Source organism: Eucalyptus grandis, chromosome 6 (assembly GCF_016545825.1).
Source record: "Eucalyptus grandis isolate ANBG69807.140 chromosome 6, ASM1654582v1, whole genome shotgun sequence".
Taxonomy (NCBI): domain Eukaryota; kingdom Viridiplantae; phylum Streptophyta; class Magnoliopsida; order Myrtales; family Myrtaceae; genus Eucalyptus; species Eucalyptus grandis.
The window spans coordinates 41,526,288-41,544,538 of record NC_052617.1 but is presented as its reverse complement, the minus strand read 5'-3'; the positions used below and the strand labels follow the sequence as shown (position 1 = coordinate 41,544,538).

The following is an 18,251-nucleotide window of genomic DNA, read 5'->3' as shown; positions in this document are numbered from 1 at the left end:
CTACTATTTGTTTCGGCTGTAATTAAGAGGTATTTTACCAAAATTTTGTTCTAATAAAAAAAGTTAAGAATTGATATATTTCAAGATAGACCTGAGAATTAGATCAATCCAAAGTTTATAAAGTAGGTCTTAAGTTTCGGAAATAAGGTCCCATCAAAATGGGCTTCGGGTTCCATATCTCAAAAAAAAAAATTATAAGTTAGAAATGGAATCCGAACTAAAATTAAGCCAAAAAAATTGAGAAAGATCCCAAAATTAGATGTCTATTTCAATTTTCACGCCCCAAAAGGCAAAGAGTAAGAAGCGAGAACCGCCCCTCGCCCAGCAATTTACAGCAACCGCGACCCTCGAGATTGGCGGGAAAAATTCGCAGTCGGAAGCTGTTCTCTCGACGTTCATCGGCGGCGGCGATAATCTGCTCAACGGCGGGGGGGGGGGTGAATCCCGGACGCGGATGACGCCGATCGTCACTTCCCGAGTCGGAAGCTGAAGGGAACGAATGGAAATCGAAGAGCCGGAACCGCCGCCGCGGCAACCGAAGGAACTCCCCAAAATCCGGCGTCTCCACGACTCCGTGGTGAACCGGATCGCCGCCGGCGAGGTCATCCAGCGCCCGGTGTCGGCCGTGAAGGAGCTCGTCGAGAATAGCATCGACGCTCGCTCGACCGCCATCAACGTCGCCGTCAAGGACGGTGGGCTCAAGCTCATCCAAGTCTCCGACGACGGCCATGGCATTCGCGTACGCAGTAGGGGCAAAAAATAAAAAAAATCTTTTTCGTGTTGTTTCTCAGTGAGCGAAGAGAGCGCTAGTTCGTATTTGCTTCTTGTGAAAGAAAAACCTGTTGAAAGAATCCAATGTACTCGTTTCGTTGGGACGAGCAATTACTGAACTTTTGAAAATGGGTTTTTGGCTTGTAATGTATGTTGCTTGAGTGAATTGTTGGCTTTGTTGGACGCAGTACGAGGACTTGCCTATCCTGTGCGAGAGACACACGACCTCCAAGCTGTCCACGTTCGAGGATTTGCAGTCCATAAAGTCCATGGGTTTTAGAGGGGAGGCGCTGGCGAGTATGACGTACGTCGCTCATGTTACCGTCACCACTATCACCAATGGACAACTGCATGGTTACAGGTGATTCGATGTTGTGCTACTCGGTGGATTGTAGGAGATTGATGAATAGAAATTAGATGTTTATTCAACTGTTTCAGCCATTTGGTGTTGTTTAAATTCTCTTTTCTAATTATTTGCCATGTTCAAGTACTGAAAGTTCTGCCCGTCTAATTTTCTTTCTTGTTCATCATTTGTCTTAGAGCGAGAGAGATGGTCTGAGAAGGGCTGTCAGCTTCACATATGTTCTATCGGATGCATAAATATGTTGGATTTTTTTAATCTCGAGATATCGACCATAATTATTGTCTGATACAAGTAGCTTCAAGTCAAATTTTACCTAGCACGCTTGCTTTTATTGCCTGGATGTGCATAATCTGTTGGTTTCTTTGTATTAGTAACTTCATTAGTCAGGAGTGGAAGTTTGCTATGGGATAGAAATATAATATTTTAAGATTGTAGAATCATGAAAAAATTATGACAAGCTTTTGGAATTTATTCAAAGGAACACGTGTTTTATATTTCCTTTATATTTCTTCAGGGTATCTTATAAAGATGGTGCGATGGAGCATGAACCAAAGGCTTGTGCTGCTGTTAAAGGAACTCAGATAATGGTAGGATATATTTTCTCTTAATATATTCAGAGTTTATGCCAAGGCAGTAGTTATTGTTTGGGTTGTCAATTTGCATGAGAAGGTATGGATTGCATTGTAAGAATTTAGATTTCAGGATCTGTCCTTATGGACAAAACTTGCATGGAAGGTGGTTTTCTTTTTTTCACATTCTTTTTTTGTATGTTTACTCCTTGTTAGGTTGAGAATCTATTCTATAACATGGTTGCTCGGAGGAAGACCCTACAGAACTCAGCTGATGATTATTCGAAGATTGTGGACCTGTTAAGTAGATTTGCCATTCATCATATAGGTTTAAGCTTCTCCTGCAGAAAGGTTTCTCTTCTTTGCTTTACTGATCTTCATTATCCATCCTGTCTTTGTTGGTTCAATGCTTGGAGGAATTTATTGTCTTTCATGAGTAAATTGATAACACATGCTCTGACCAGCATGGAGCAGCTAGAGCGGATGTTCATACAGTTGCTACTTCGTCGAGGCTTGACGCCATAAAGTCTGTTTATGGTGTGTCCGTTGCTCACAATCTGCTGAAAGTGGAAGCTCAGGATGATGATCCTTCTAGCTCTATTTTCGAGATGAATGGGTTCATATCCAATTCATCTTACAGTGCAAAGAAGACCACAATGGTTCTTTTCATCAATGGTTTGTACGATTTCCTGTTCTGTTGGTTATCCAAACAAGCTTATGTAACTGAATTAATTTCCATAATTCTTGGAAAGTTTGTCTGATGACTGAAGCTGCCATCTTCCCTCCCCTTCTTCCGTTTCCACTTTCCTGCTGTAATGTTTATATGACCAGAGGCATGTAAAGTTAAAACTACATTGTTTTTTCTTACTTTGAATAGTTTGTGATGTGGATGCATTTACTCTAAATACTCGGCTTATTGATGACACCTTTTGTCTCTTTCAAGTCCCATTGCTTATATAGAGACTGTTCACTTTCATTCATTTCCCTTTAATAAATTCCAATATTTTGATGCTTGAGCTCTTTCGTGTTTGCTTGGGAAGTACTCCAGAAAGGTGATGGAGCATAAGAGATGGAGCATAAGAGCGTCCCAGTTTCTTGGGGGAGATGTTTTGTTAGAATAAATTCTTCCCTAGAAGTACTCTCTATTATGTATTGGCGGCTAGCTTCTTTTGGTCAGTCGTGAGTGTTATGGGTAGCATGGCATGAACTATCTATCTGGATATACAATATAAGTGATAGCTTTATCTATGTCATGCAGATAGATTAGTGGAATGCACTGCATTAAAAAGAGCTATGGAAGTCGTTTATGCTGCAACCTTGCCCAAGGCATCAAAACCCTTCATATATATGGCAATTACCTTGCCACCTGAGCATGTTGATGTAAATGTTCATCCAACAAAAAAAGAGGTAATATTTCTTACATTTATGAACAAAAACTGCAAGACTGATGGTTTAGAAAATTCAGATAGTTGGAATTTGGAAATTCTTCTTTATCATTATTGTGGTAATCGTGGCTGATGTGAATGCTGGAGGTGAACTCTGCAATGCTTTCGTGCTGACGTCCATTATTCTTCCTTCCATCTTTCCGTGCCTCTTTAGGTTTGCTTTTGTAATATGTTAGCATATTTATCTGTATATATGGATATTAGACTTATTGTTCATTCCTACCTAAAGTGGTGAGGGAAATGCTGCTTCGCAAGTGAAATTGAAGAAAGTTAAAACAACTTAAGACATGTGCCCCAATTTCTGGTTTTTCTATGTGGTGCTTTAAAGAATTTGCTAGAAAATAACCCATGCCACACATTGGCAAAGTCTAGCACCTCTTAAGTCAAATAGATTTTGTTCTCAAACTTTACGATCAATTAAAATTACGATGAGAATTTTAGTTCCCTGCAACATGATTGTAATGTGATAAACTCTTAGAAGTTATTAAATAAAATATTTGCCGACCTTAAAGAAATAACCATAGGAGAAGATAAGATAGTTTACTTAGTGTGACAATGTTAATTGGTTGGATATGAGAAAATTTATGCTTACTCCTGGAGCACTACTCATCGCATCACCTGCTTGACATACTCATGGCAGTCAAAATTATAACATCATCATAGATCTACATGACCCTGCTTTGGAGAGAAATGATGATGCAGGAACATCTGATATTATATTATTAGGATATTGAGGTTATATAGAAAGTAAGCATCAAAATGAAGTATGGAATACGGGAAAGAATTTGTCTCAATGCAAAATTTCTTAAAAAATTACAGATCATCCTTTGCTATATAAAATTAATCTCATTTTGGTTTTAAGAAACAATACTTTTGGTTGGCGTGCAATTAATAATTGTACGCGTGGTCATTATTAAAAAATATGACTCATTTTTCCGAGAGCAACATGTTATCATGGTACCATCCATAATCATCTTTATTGTTCAAATCCTTTTTATTTAGTATTAGTAGTTCGAATATTAGTTTTAGGAGAGACTGCATCACTTTGATACTTTATATTATGTACATAAAAATAAACTCATATAGTAGTTTCATTGTTGGTAAAAATTAAGAATGGAAATAATTAAAGGGTGAGTTTATGGAAAAAAATTGAAACCATTAAAGAATCCTTAAAAGACTCATCACCTCTTCAATATTTTCTCAACGATACTTGTAATTTTGGATTAGGTGAAAAGTAGAAGAGTGTGGTAAAAAATCAAAATTCATTAAAAAGTCCTCATGAAGTCACATCACCCCATAACTGTTCCTCACTCAATCCTTTTAACATATATAGAATGCTTGCATTAAAATGCCTTTTGCAGTTTATATAAAAAAGGTCTTTAGTGTTAATTATGTGGCTCAAAGTTAAAGGTATATTCTGTTATTTATAACTTGTTTAGAATAATAATACGTTGACGCCATCTGAGCTGGACAAATTGTACTTGCTATATACAAGCTCCCTTTTGATGATTTGCAACATGCTTGGTCACTATGTCCTTTCAGTTAGTATATACATTATGATGATGCCATGTGGCAACATGTCTTTGGCATGCATTTCTCTGTCCATTGTCTTTTGTTAGGTGGTGTGAGAAGAAACTGTAATTAGAGCCTCTTTCTTGTCAGTAACCGGCAGAGATGTAGGAACTTGTTATGTACTACTTGTTCTTTGCACACCTCCATGTTTCCATAAAGAATGGTTGGAGGTTAGGCCAGGTTAATAATTAAGAAATGTCATTTTTTCCCTGTTTGGTGTTAGTAAAGCCTGACGATTGGCATTGTTTAGAGAGGGATTAGGGAGGAGAAAGATCAAACTTGTAGGTTCAAATGCTAGGTGATAAGTGGAGCATAAACAGATGAAGTCTCCTGCATAAAATTATTTAAGCATGCCCAAGCATAGTGCTTGCAATCATGCAAGATAATGGCTATTGCAAATATTGGCCTTTGCGGAAAATTCTTGACAGGATTCTGCTAAAAATTAAATTTTCAGGTAAGCCTCTTGAGTCAAGAAGTTATAATTGGGAAGATTCAGTCTCTGGTTGAATCAAAATTGAGAAATTCAAATGAAGCAAGGACATTTCAAGAACAGGTAATGTTTGTATTCTTAGACACCTTTTTAAGATTTTGGTTGTTCAGAGTCTCTCTTTAAAGTAAATTATAGGATTTAATGTTCATGTCGTAGATTTCTACTAAAGGGTTACTCGAGACAGTAGAACGATGTCCATTAAGTTTGTCTTTCCATAATATTAGATCTTTTTCCTTTGTTGTTATTTGTTCTTCTTAACATGTGGACTGCCTAGTAAGCAGGTGCCCAAACTTTGTGAATACTTAAAGAGGTAGCACTTGATATATCTTCCATCATTTTTGCATTTTTTGCCAGCAGTGCTTTTACTTATCAGCATGTGCTTCTAATCTGCTTTGAGCATTGTAATGAATCTTCTCCCGCGTTAAGGGCTTATTCTCGCATTGCTGTAGGGATCCTGGCTAATTAATCTGTTTGTTGTTTGCTGTGTTTGTCCTCTGACATTATGGGTATCAGACTGTAGAGCCTTCAGCATCTTGTCCTATTACTGCAAGTCCTATGGTTGCAAACAAGGATCGTCGCCATAATCCCTCCTCATCCGGTAAAAAAATTGTTCTCTTTGAGTTTTGGCAATGTGAATGCAATCCTTTTGCCTTCACCATACCAACGTGCATGACCAGTTTGCATGCTCTTTTGCAATTGTCTTCGGAAAATGCTTGGTTGGAAATATCACGAGTCATTGTCGTCACTTATGGCAAAGTCATTGTTTTCAAACAAGTATGCTTTGCATCTAGCAATTTCAAAACTTGCACTTAAGTGTCTGAGTATTTCTACAATGGCAACAATTTAAAACATTCCAGTTATGTGTCAATAGTAGGAAAATAATTTGTTTGATGGTGATGTTTCCAAAATTGTCTCTGCAATAAAACTTATGGAACCATGTTGTAGTGTTATTTTATTAAGATAGACATTTTATTTGAACTTGGCTAGGTAAAAGTGGTTATGTCCACTTTTATACTATTGTATATTGTTTTTACAAAACTTTGCTTTTCAGCTTTTACTCAATGTAAAGAATTGGATAAAAAATTTTTTTTTTCCCTTTTTTGAGAAAGGATAAAAGATTATTAGGCACTCATGTGGCTACATGGAATAGCATGTAGAGAGCTTTCTAATAATTGTTAAGTCTCAAATTGTCATGCTTAACTGAATTATGCACTGCTGCTTATTAAGTCTTTTTGTTGATGTTTCAATGTGAATAGGACCAAAATCACAAAAAGTGCCTGTGCAGAAGATGGTTAGAACGGATTCATTAGATCCTGCTGGAAGGTTGCATGCATATTTACAGGCCAAGCCTCTTACCGATCTGGAGAACAGTAATAGCTTGACTGCCATCAGGTATTGGCCTAGATTGGTTTCTTGTGGTACAAATCCTTTCTTTACTCTGACAGTAGCATTTTATACTTGTCGCTGTGTGGATATTTGGTATGGCATATAAATTTTCTGGGGCCAATATGTTGGTAAAACTTTTTTGATTTCCAAGAACATTAGCCATGTTCTAGCACATAAATCATTACATGTCATTCTTCAGTCACCCAGCTTCTCAATTGTGGATTTCTGCAGCTTCTTGTTATTTTCTGTCATTTTAGTTCTACATGTATTCTTATAATATGTAATTGACGTTATCTTCGATAGCTTTACCAGATCAGGCCATCTATTTTTGTTCTAACGTCCCATTTTAATTATGGAGTCACCGTAAGGTTTTGAATGCATGTGTTGTCTGATATAAAGGTAACTGGTGACTCAGATGCTAGCCAAACTAACAAATAACTTCAGACTTGAGCTTTAAGGACTGAATTGTTTAATCTTAATCCTTGATAAAGATAATGATATTGATATATGAATATGTAAGTACAAATGAAGGGAAGACAGCCAGTATGAACTTTTGATGTTTTAAACAAATTAATGATGAAATTGACTCCATGCAGTTACCCTTTCTTGAAACTTGTGGACAAAATTTTGGGAATAATCTGAAGATGCTTATTAATATTTTGACATTTTGCAGTGACTTCACATGCTTTACTCTGTACTCTCTGTATTTCTGGATTTGCTGTTATTCTTTTAGTTTGTATGAGAAAGGATTATTAGCTTCATTACTTCATGATAAACATCTTTTTTCCTTTCAGTTTTGAGCTGAATGTGTATTATCGGTATCTTCTGTTAGGTAGCTCATTCCTGAAAGTTTAAAACTCTCCATGCAGATCTTCAATTCGGCAAAGAAGAAACCCTAAGGAAACTGCAGATCTTTCAAGTATTCAGGAGCTTTTAGATGAAATTGATTCAAAGTGCCATTCTGGTGAGCTCTTTAGACTTAATTGACTTATTCACTGCTAATTACAATACTCTACAAGTGTTTTTGTGTGTGTGGTTATCTGATGCATCGCTTTGGTTTGTTTGTAGGATTGCTCGATATCGTCAGGCACTGCACATATGTTGGAATGGCAGATGATGTTTGTGCATTACTTCAGCATAATACTAATCTTTATCTAGCAAATGTTGTAAATTTGAGGTAGTACTTTCAGCCCTATGCTCGCTGAATTCTTGATGTATTAGCATTTAGCATAACTTTTTACTTTGTTTTAGTATTCATTTGGCTCTGCTGCCGCAACTTGTGCATATTATTCTTTCAATCCCTTTTCTCGTTTTACTGAGAAAAGATTGATTTTTCTACAGTTGATTCAGTGACTGAGTCCATTTTTTTCTTTTTCTGTATTAAATGAGCCAAACCCTTGTTTCATGTTGCTGAGACATGCTGTCTCTTCAACTGATTGTTGCTTGGTACATTGATGTATGTCGTCATGAGTATCTGATGGATGGAAACTGGTGTTTTATATCTTCATCCACATGCTTTGCCCTTATCTTTAGTGCTGTCTATCTTTTTTCCCTTAGAATCTTGGATGTTCTTATATGATGTATTGTTCCATAGTTGTAGAAACGAAAATGACTATATCTGGACAGCAAACTAATTGGCTTTTGAGCTTGCTCTTAATCATGACCCCTGACCAAAACCCCCAATATATGGCGTGAATCTCAGATATGTGGATTCCATGATGCTGTACCTCCTGTTTGATCCGTTGCTTTTAAAATCCACTAATTTATCATTTCTTTTGGCCTTTTTCTCCTTCACATTTTTCAGCTATCTCCCTTCTTAGGAGATTACCCTTTTATATTACCTTTTTGTCACCAAATGATTCAAGCTGGTACCCAGAAGTAGCTAAATGTGTCTTTTCCTTCTTGATCAAGAGTTTTTGGCTGCCTTTTGGTGCCTTTACAATGTATAACAATACTGAAATTAGGACATTCTGCATTACAGCAAGGAGCTAATGTATCAGCAAGTCTTGCGTCGTTTTGCACATTTCAATGGTATAAAGCTAAGTGATCCTGCCCCGTTGCCAGAATTGATTACTTTGGCTCTAAAAGAGGAGGATTTGGATCCAGAATGCTCTGAGAATGACGATTTAAAGAAAAAGATTGCGGAGGTGAGTTATTTCCTGATTAATGCCTTTGTTTGATCCGTGCTTCTTCATATGCCTAAGACAGATGATCATTATAAACTAACTTTGAAGTACTGTTTTTGTCGACTGAGAAGGGTCAGCCAAAGTAACAAGATTATGTGGGTAAATTGACTTGTTCTAAGTTCAGTTCATGCTGTATCTTTTATGCTACATTTCTGAGAATAAGTGTTATGTTTTTTGTAATAAATAATGAATTTCTCTCACATGTCACTGGAGCGATAGTGCATTATTTAGAGAAAAGTTTGAATCTGCAACTTTGCTAGCTCTAGTTTTGAAATTTTGCTTTCGGTGTTAATGTATGGATAAGGTAGTTGATATCTTGCAAAAATGCTAAAGATTTAGTAGATAACTCTATCATTGATGCAAATGACGAAGGATCATAGAAACAATTTAATGTTATATGAGTAGTGTGAGTTTTTAGAAGCTAGTCGAGAAACCTCATACTTTGTGGACTTGAGGTGTCAATCATTCGCATTGATTAAGCTTCCATGTTGCCTTCTTTTTTCAAGAACTTTGCCATTCTCTTTCTTAACATCACTCAATGTCGTTCTTTATAGCAGTGGCTATAGATTGAACTTAAACTTTCAAAAGAAACCCCCAAACAAAAATTTATATATCATGTTGAAGATGCTGCTGAAAATATCAACCGATGCACATATTTTGGTCTTGCATCATCAAATCAGTGAAGAGACAGATATATAGGGTTCTGCTAGCTATTCAGATAGCCTAATCTCGTCATTGGCACTCTTAAGTTAAATTTAGAATACTATAAGTGGATTGGCATCATAGCTAAGTTAGCAATGTATTGACTGATTGTATGAGAAATACCAGAAAAATCTAAAATACCCTCATGGTAGCGAATCACATGATGGGGTGGTGAATCACTGAATAGATACTATGTTGCCACTGCCTCTGTGATTGTGTCCTGTTTTCCTTTTCTTAATCTGCTCTTTCAATGACTTGTATCCTTAACGAACTTCTTCAATAGCCATTCTATAGTATTGACCTTTTTTTAGTTCCACTACGTTGTATATCAATTGCCTTTAGCTTCTTCTTGCTCCTTAAAGATAACATCGAATGGTTGTTTTCTATAATCTTGGAATAATTGTTCTTTTTTAACATGGAATAGTTGAACCTTTTTATGCAACAAGCCACAGGGCTAGTCTAGATTTTTCATTTTTGTAGGCATTGCTCTTGTATTTAATCCTAATTACATGCATGTTGATGATTTGTAATTTGTAATTTGTAATTTGAAACATGAGATTTGGAACTCAATTTGTATATCCATTAAAGTGCCCACTGTTTGGGTTAAATTTTACTATTTGCTTTTGCTTCATTAAATCTCGCTGCTCCAGCACTTTGACCTTTTTATTTTGTCCAAAACTCCTGAAACTTTTACAACACTCAAATGTTGACATATAGATTGCATATAAATTTTTCATAATTTGCTGAAATTAGTGATAATTTAAATTTTAGTGGAAGCAACTTTTTTGCTTCCATTTAAGTCCAAACAAACAGGCTTGAAAGCTCTGTGACTTTGCTCTTTAATTTTGCAATACTTTTTCAGAAACTAAAGTGTGGCCTTTCAAATATCTAAAGCTGCAAAGTATGATTCACCTTCAAGGTGATTAGAGTAGCATCTGAAATATACAATCGAATGATATTTTGTTTAGCAAAGGATTTGCACACATTACCTCCTCAATGTCATTGAACAACCTCAAATTGAGAATCTAAGGTGCCATGGTCCATGAAGTACCTGCTTGATTGCTGACTTAAAAAAAATGAAAAAAATGAAAAGTAAAATAAAATGAAAACCATACCGAAGGATGTCGCAGTTCACATTGATTATAGTTTTGAAAAGCCTCGCACCTGTTTCCTTAAAGGAAAAAGGACTGTTGCATGGTCCATGTATTGAACCAAATGAAATAAACTACTGAAAAGATCTCGCCTGTTGTGGTTTCTTGATTCTCTTACTGTGGTTCTCTTACTGACTGCTAGTGCATTTGAGCGGACAATGGGATTATTGGGTTGTTGTTGAGGTTTTAAATTTAAGGTTGCTCAAAAATTTTCTCAGTACTCCTTGACACTGTTATTGAAGATTGTGAAGTTCCTTACCATGCTTATTATCAATGTTTCACTCCTTTTCAGTCCTGACACTGTTATGTCTCTTATTGGTTGGAGAGAATATAATAGTCTAATGATTGTATAATTTTGCTAGCTAAGCCATCCATTTTACTTGGTTTTATGGCTGCTATCACTTCTGATCCTTTTTTCCTTTTTGGGTTCAGTTGAACACCAACCTGCTCAAGCAAAAGGCTGAACTACTGGATGAGTATTTTTGCGTTCATGTTGATGAAGATGGCAATTTGTGCTGGCTTCCTGTCATTCTTGACCAATATACGCCTGACATGGATCGTCTTCCTGAGTTTGTCCTTTGTTTGGGAAATGATGTATGTGTTCTCATCATTTTTCTCATCTCTGAGCTGTTTTTATACTCTGTCCTGTTTTGCTATCTCAATGTTTTTGAGTTATCATTCTTCATTCTTATAAAGCATATGTGCTAAATTTGTGAATAGATCCCTTGCATCTCATAACATTTTACCAAGGGATTCACAACCTTTGTTCATTATCTCCCATATTATGCCATTGTTTTGTCCATGAGAAAGTTTAATGTCGATATGGTCTGTGAAATTCTTTTAATAAACCACTGCTGCATCAAGTTCGGGAAAAGAAGTCTTCCAAATTAACGGATCTGTCCAATGTTCAGAAGTGTCTGCCAAAAAATAACCTTTGTTTTAACTGTATACTCACAGCTTATGCTCTTCTGCAACTTGATGGAACATCCAAGCTTTTCAAATTCATAAAACCTGTAGATGCATGGAAATGGAGTTATGTAAGCGTTTCTGAAAGACAAAGAGAAGATAGCTAAAGCTAAACTAGATATCCTACACCGAGTGATGGATTAGCTTCCCTTAAAAAAGCACATCATTAAGATGAATATGATTATTTGATGTTTCTTCTCGTGGACGCATTTACCACTGAACATTTTAATTTTCCCCATTTATTTCCACATGAAAATGTCTCTTTACGACCGGAAGACAGATGGGATCCATATCCTTGTTCCAACATTGCTGTTCTCTGATAGGATTTGTTGCTTAAATTGCAATAAAAACTATTGTCGCAGGTTGATTGGGAGGATGAGAAGAATTGTCTACAAGGAATTTCAGCTGCTTTAGGAAACTTCTATGCTATGCATCCGCCTCTGCTGCCCAATCCCTCTGGTGACGGTTTGCAATTTTACAAAAGGAGCAAACATCTCAGTGCTTCTGATGATGGAATTGATATTTCTGTCAATGGAGGTATATCTTATTGCTGTCATGGATCCTACTCCTTGCTTGATGTCCGATCACTTAAGTTTGCAATTCTAGCATTTGTCACGGGCACTGAACGAGCTAATCATGAAAATTATGACCCAGCAATACTCGTTTAAATTATTTCTACTAGCTAGTTGGATGGAAATGGCATCTAAGAAGTTCGTTGAAGCCATTTTTTTCCCAGTGGGGAAGATTGATGGGATTCCTTCATTGTTGATCTTCTTGCATCATTAATCCATTCTTCTTTCAGTTGGTTTTTCACTGCTTGTTTATTTTCTCATGGCTTTTTACATATAAGCTGTTTGCTTCACTTACATGATTGCAATAAATTTTCACACTTGGATTCATCTTATAGATATCTATTATATTTATATATTCAGAACGACAGTAAAAAGTCTCTTATGTATCTGCAGATGTAGATGAACCTAGTAAATGATTGAAAATTGATCTACTACAATAGTATACTTTTTTTTGTTTTGTGCTGATTTTTTATATTAGAATGCTTGCAGAAGCTTGTTATAATTTTAATATGTTGTAGTTAAAATTCAATGTTCCCAGCTTTTGGCCTCTGTCCTTTTGTTTCAAGATGATGGATTTGCATTTTACAATTGTTATCCTCGGTATTATGTACAGAAGAAACAAGATAACAGTCCTTTTGAGAAGAGTGATGGCTGTGATGACTTGGTTTAAAAAGGAATGGATTAATATGGCTGTACATATTACTTCAAACATTTCATCGTCTTATCGGCCACCAGCAACAATGTTCATCATAATACAAATTACTTTTTGCTTCAGAAACAAGAAAGGGGAAGGGTTGAATATTCATATTGCGTGTTCCTTCCTTTCCAGGCAATGACAGTAAGATGGAGGATGAGATTGATCACGAACTAATGGCAGAGGCACAGATTGCCTGGTCACAGCGAGAATGGTCAATTCAGCATGTCTTGTTTCCCTCCCTGAGATTGTTTTTGAAGCCGCCAGTTTCTATGGCTGCAAATGGAACATTTGTCCAGGTACTGTACATTTCTAACCTATCGGGATCCTTCATGTCATCGTAGGAAAGCATGTCAACTACTTTTAATTTGAGCTATCTGTGTAAATATTTCTGCCTCCACGTCACATGTGGAGATGGAACTCAACACGTTTGTGTGATCATGGACATGTTCTATACTGAGTTTTGCCTATGCACTTTCTTCACCAAAGTGATTGAGCCTAGCTACCTGCATCTTTTCCCTGCCTCCCATATGTTGGATGTAAAGATTGGATGGGAAAGGGAAAAGGACAATTTAACTCAGTTGGTGACTCTTCTGTTCTTCAGGTGGCTTCGTTGGAGAAGCTTTACAAGATCTTTGAGAGATGCTAAAAGCGACGGATTCAACTTGGTCCAGATATCATCGCTTACTGGTGCAGCAAGTACTTCTGTGCAGCTGTGCCAATCTAAAGTCTGATTGTAAGAGGCTGTCTTCTGTAGCATGATCAACATGGAAAGTCTAGATCATATATGACTTGATCGCTGTGGAAGATATTTGTTGATGTTGTCCAACCGTCAATGCGTTTGCAGTTCTCATCTCGTGCTAAACTCGAGCCAAATAGACTTTCCAGGAGTCACCTTATACAACAATAACAACTCGATACTTTGAATTTTCGATATTCAGCTAGATTATTACCTATTTCATTTCGTGTATATCATATGCTCCTTATCTAACGCAGATAGTGTGACACATGTTCCTTTGTGCCCGTTCTCTTGAGTGCAACTTCACGTCTCAACAACTTTTTGCCGATGGTGCGAGCAAAAACTCTCACAAATGAGAGGATTTAAGGTTGAGGACCCATTTGGTATCTTATCTTAGCTCTTGCTGAATGTCAAATCTTGTTTCCTTTTGCACGGTCAAATTCTCTAACTAACTTGATTCATGCAATAGATCGTTCATTATCCACATTTAGTGACATGAGCAGTTTCTTCTCATTTGGCACGGGGCATCGCTGCGAATATTGCCAATTAAATTGTCCAAAATGGTGCCGGACGGATCGTAGAAGGAAAATTCTTAGGTGTACCGGGTGCATGTGATTATGTCGCATTAAGACCCTTGCTTGATTTGAAAGTGTGTCAAACGAGACTTATATGGTCCGATTATTGTAATGTAGTGGGTTCATACGGACTCGATGCGCTTCGTAATGGCTGTGGATTTCAGTCCAGATTTGCTTGGCTTCTTGCATTCGCTCATCCTCGTCTCTTCTAGTCACTATTTTGAATGTTCTCTCGGTGTACCTCTCTCGAATTATCTCGCTCGGCCGCAGGCAGAGCGTGTGATTCTCCTCAGGCGGCCGACATCCGGTGAGCCCTCCTACATTTATGCTGATTCTCCAATGGACAAACAAAAAGAAAGAAAAAGAGTTCCCTTTTCGTTCACCCGTTTTAAAAAGCTACATTCTAAGTCTCTCTAAGAAGGGAAAATTATCGAAAAAATTTCTAAATCTATTGTAATTATGCCACAAACAAAAAAGAAGAAGAAAAGAGTTTACTCTTCGTTCACCGGTTTTAAAAAGCTACATTCTTAGTCTGTCTAAGAAGGGAAAATTATCTAAAAAAAGTTCTAAATCTATTATAATTGTACCAATTTAGTCATAAATATATATTTTTTATTTAAACATTTTGTATTTACGCCAGTTCAATCTATTTGGTCAATTTTAATTGGCTGGTACTAAGGTGGATGCCGGCAGGCACTTATCATTTGGTTGATACTGACGTGATAATTTTATAATAATATATATTTTTTAAATCTCCTTCCACCAGCCTCCTGCCGGGCAGGCGAGATTGGCTGGTCATAGGTGAAACCCTGGAATACGTCATGGCCGCAAGGAAAGGGAAGCCGGAGAAGTTCATATGCGACCGGATGAGCAAGTACTTGCCCGACGTCTTCTTCACGTCGTTGCTCGGCAAGAACCTGGCCGTTATCTGCAGCGCCCCACGGAACAAATTCCTCTTCTCGGGGCAGAGCAAGTGGGTTGCTTCCCCGTGGCCGTGCTCCATGAAGAAGGCCTTAATGTTCCTCACCGTGGTCAACAATTCCTCCGTTGAAGAGTCGGCAAAGCTTCACAGCTTCCTTCCCGAATTCCTCAAGCCGGAGACTCTCCAGCATGACATCCCTATCATGGACTCCATGGCTACGGAACACTTGGAGAAAGAATGGTCTCCCTCCAAGGACGTCAAGGTCTTCCTATCCAAGAAATACACCTTCACTGGCTTGTGGGTTGTTCATGCGCGTCGAAGATCCCAACCACGTGACCCGGTTTCCTCGTCCCTTCACTCTAGCCACGGCCAGTCTCATGTCCGTGCCAATCAACTTCCCCGGCATGACCTACCGCTGAGCCATCAAAGGAGGGAAAATGATCTGCGAAGAGCTCGTCACAATAATCAGGAGGAGGAAACAAGAGATGCGGGATGACAGGGAGGAAGGAGTGGAGGGCTAGCTGTCGAGCATGCTTCTTTATCGGGATAAGAATGGCGAAGGCATGAGCGAGAGGGACATTGCAGACAAGATCATAGGCTTCTTCATTAGCCAGCCAAGATGCCACGAGCACGGCGATCACGTTCGTCGTCCACTATCTCATGGAGTTTCCTGAAATAAACAACGCCATCTTGAAAGGTAGCCGACGTCCGCAGTCGGGTTCTTGTTTCATCTCATTCATCAGTTCTTCCAATGGCTCTTAATGAAGATTTCTTTCGATGGAACAAATCATTATTGTTAAGTCCAAATTTCCTGGATAGTTGTTGGACTGGAAAGATGCTCAGAAAATGAAGTACTCATAGAACATAGCATGCGAATCAATGAGGCGAGCACTGCCTGTCCAGAAAGCATTTCGAGAGGCCATAGCGGAGTTCGAGTACTTAGGTTTCACCATTCCAAAAGGATGGAAGGTATCTAGGGTTTTGCTCGACTATATTATTCCCAAGTTGCCGGTTATATGGCCCTGCATGCAGAGCTTTGCTTAAAATGAAATGGACCGGCTACTATTGGGTTAAGTTAAAAGGACATAAGAAGCCCAGCTGCATCTTCTATTTAGTCGCTTTGGGCTTAGACAACCTTCAATACATCGTCAAACCATTTCAAAAGACCAAAGGGCGGCATCGTAACCTGTTTTGATCTCCTTTCCCTTTGTTGTGAAGCTTTGCAGGCATATTGGACAGCACATTCAAAGCACAAGAACCCCAAGTATTTCTCGGATCCAGAAAAGTTCGATCTGTCGAGATTCAAAGGGGATGGTCCGCCGCCCTACGCGTTCATACTGTTCAGTGGAGACCCATGGATGTGCTGCGGCAAGGAATACGCTCACCTCGAGATACTCATTTTCATGCACAATCTGGTCGCGAAATTCAAGCGGGAGAAGCTGATCCCCGACGAGAAGATAACCTACAATCCGTCTCCAATCCCGGAAAAGGGTCCTCCCATTTCCATCTTTTCTGAGTACTACTTTGCTGCATCTGGCTCATCACACTCACTGTAGGACGATGTGATAGATAAAATCAATCACAATATAAAATATGTGTAGAGAATTGTATTTTCTAGCAAGACCCATTATATTGTGGATTCCACGTGTTCTTGAAGTGTGAGTGGCTTGGTCTAATATATTTAGTCTACGTAACACTTGTGAGGCTCGAGAACTTGAGTATGAACTTACAAAACAGGAAAAAGACAATTTGGGTCACGGCAGCGTATACTTTCTTGCACTTACTATTTATGGGTTAAATCTAGTGATCTTAATTAGTATCAATTAGGCAGGAAATTTCATAAAGAACTTGTAGCAAATCTTGACTCAAAAAAACTAGTCACACCAAATCGTGGTAGCTACTATTTCAAATTCTATCACTTAATGGAATCTTTTATGCACATAACCTAGACCTGTTAAAATGGGCCATTGACCCATTTCTTAACTCATATGGGTATTAGATGGGCCACAAATGAATTAGTTATATTAAGTAAACATGTCATAAATGGATTTAAATATACTATGAGTGTTGAATGAGTTACAAACGGATTTACAACTTATTTAGACCCAATCCACTTGTATGACTTTTTTTTCATTTCTTCTCACTCTCACTCAATTTCACACTCACTCACTCACGCTCTCATCTGAGTTTAAGTATGATTTTTAGTAAATTGAATTAAATATGAAAGAGTTTTAACAATATGGGTCAAATTGGGTGTAGATCACAAGATTTATAATGCATAAAAATGGACAAAAATAGATTAAATTGATCTATTTGGATTGACCCATTTTCAACCCAACCCGCCTGATTGACGGGTCTAACATAACCCCAGCACGCAATTGCCTTGGTGAAAAGTAGAGTGATATCTAATGCATGGACCATTTTGTGCACTAAATTGTCCTAATGCTAGGGTTTCCCTTTCACGAAATCCTGAACTGGAAGGAGAGCAGCAGCGAGTCGATGATGATAAGACTAAAAGTTAAGACCAATCGGCAAAGGCAGGCCCCTTCCCCTCGGCATGCGTAGCCCTCCAAATGTCCACGGAAAGCAACAGAAGCGCTTTGGCGCACTACAGCTCGGAGGGACAAGGACAAGAGCATCACGCAAAGTCAAACACGGCTCCCCTAAATCGAGCTGCATCAATGCATCTCTCTCTTTCTCTCGACCTCTCTCCCGAGGGACATGGGACAAAACCGAGATAGCGACGCGAGATGGAGAGGCTTGGTACCGTATATGGAACGATCTCTCTTTGGAATTTTTCACGCCCGGGCAAGCATCCCCTTCTTGCTATGATTCCATATCTTTGCCTATCATTCTCCACCCCAACTGTTCACGCCTCCTTGCCGTGTTTTATCTCCTCTTTTCGGTACATGGGTGGACTAGCCGGTAGAAAAATATCAAAAAAAATTTCCAACTTAATTCTAAATCTTTTCATATTAATATCAATCGACCTCATTTGAAAATTGCCGGGTAAATGCCGGTCATTGTACGTGACAAGGCTGAGCGAGGGTCCCTCGTAGGATTTGGTGAGGGGCAACCTCGCTTAGCCCTCATCAGCCTTGCACATAGCGAGTGAGGGCATCCTATTGCTCACCCTCGCCATTAACC

General features: G+C 38.3%; 2 protein-coding genes and 1 pseudogene across 2 annotated transcripts; all 3 read left to right on the top strand.

Annotated features, from left to right (window-relative positions):
* The first annotated feature begins 289 nt into the window (after positions 1-289).
* LOC104449833 (DNA mismatch repair protein MLH1) lies at positions 290-13,891 on the top strand. Its single transcript, XM_010064115.3, has 16 exons — positions 290-739; positions 960-1,132; positions 1,650-1,722; positions 1,921-2,055; positions 2,169-2,379; positions 2,963-3,111; positions 5,176-5,274; positions 5,725-5,809; positions 6,468-6,603; positions 7,467-7,561; positions 7,666-7,774; positions 8,579-8,744; positions 11,069-11,230; positions 11,965-12,139; positions 13,004-13,167; positions 13,473-13,891. The coding sequence occupies exons 1-16, from the start codon at positions 500-502 to the stop codon at positions 13,515-13,517; spliced, it is 2,217 nt and encodes a 738-aa protein (XP_010062417.1). The 5' UTR covers positions 290-499; the 3' UTR covers positions 13,518-13,891.
* A 1,112-nt stretch (positions 13,892-15,003) lies between these two features.
* On the top strand, positions 15,004-15,600 carry LOC120294481 (beta-amyrin 6-beta-monooxygenase-like). Its single transcript, XM_039314574.1, has one exon. The coding sequence runs from the start codon at positions 15,004-15,006 to the stop codon at positions 15,598-15,600; it is 597 nt and encodes a 198-aa protein (XP_039170508.1).
* A 350-nt stretch (positions 15,601-15,950) lies between these two features.
* On the top strand, positions 15,951-16,660 carry LOC104452017 (annotated as a pseudogene).
* Positions 16,661-18,251: the final 1,591 nt, after the last annotated feature.

Coding starts and splice junctions, on each gene's coding strand:
- LOC104449833 (XM_010064115.3), top strand. CDS start 500: ATGGAAATCGAAGAGCCGGAACCGCCGCCGCGGCAACCGAAGGAACTC. Junction 5,810..6,467: donor CCATAATCCCTCCTCATCCG/GTAAAAAAATTG, acceptor CAATGTGAATAG/GACCAAAATCACAAAAAGTG. Junction 7,562..7,665: donor TGATTCAAAGTGCCATTCTG/GTGAGCTCTTTA, acceptor GTTTGTTTGTAG/GATTGCTCGATATCGTCAGG.
- LOC120294481 (XM_039314574.1), top strand. CDS start 15,004: ATGGCCGCAAGGAAAGGGAAGCCGGAGAAGTTCATATGCGACCGGATG.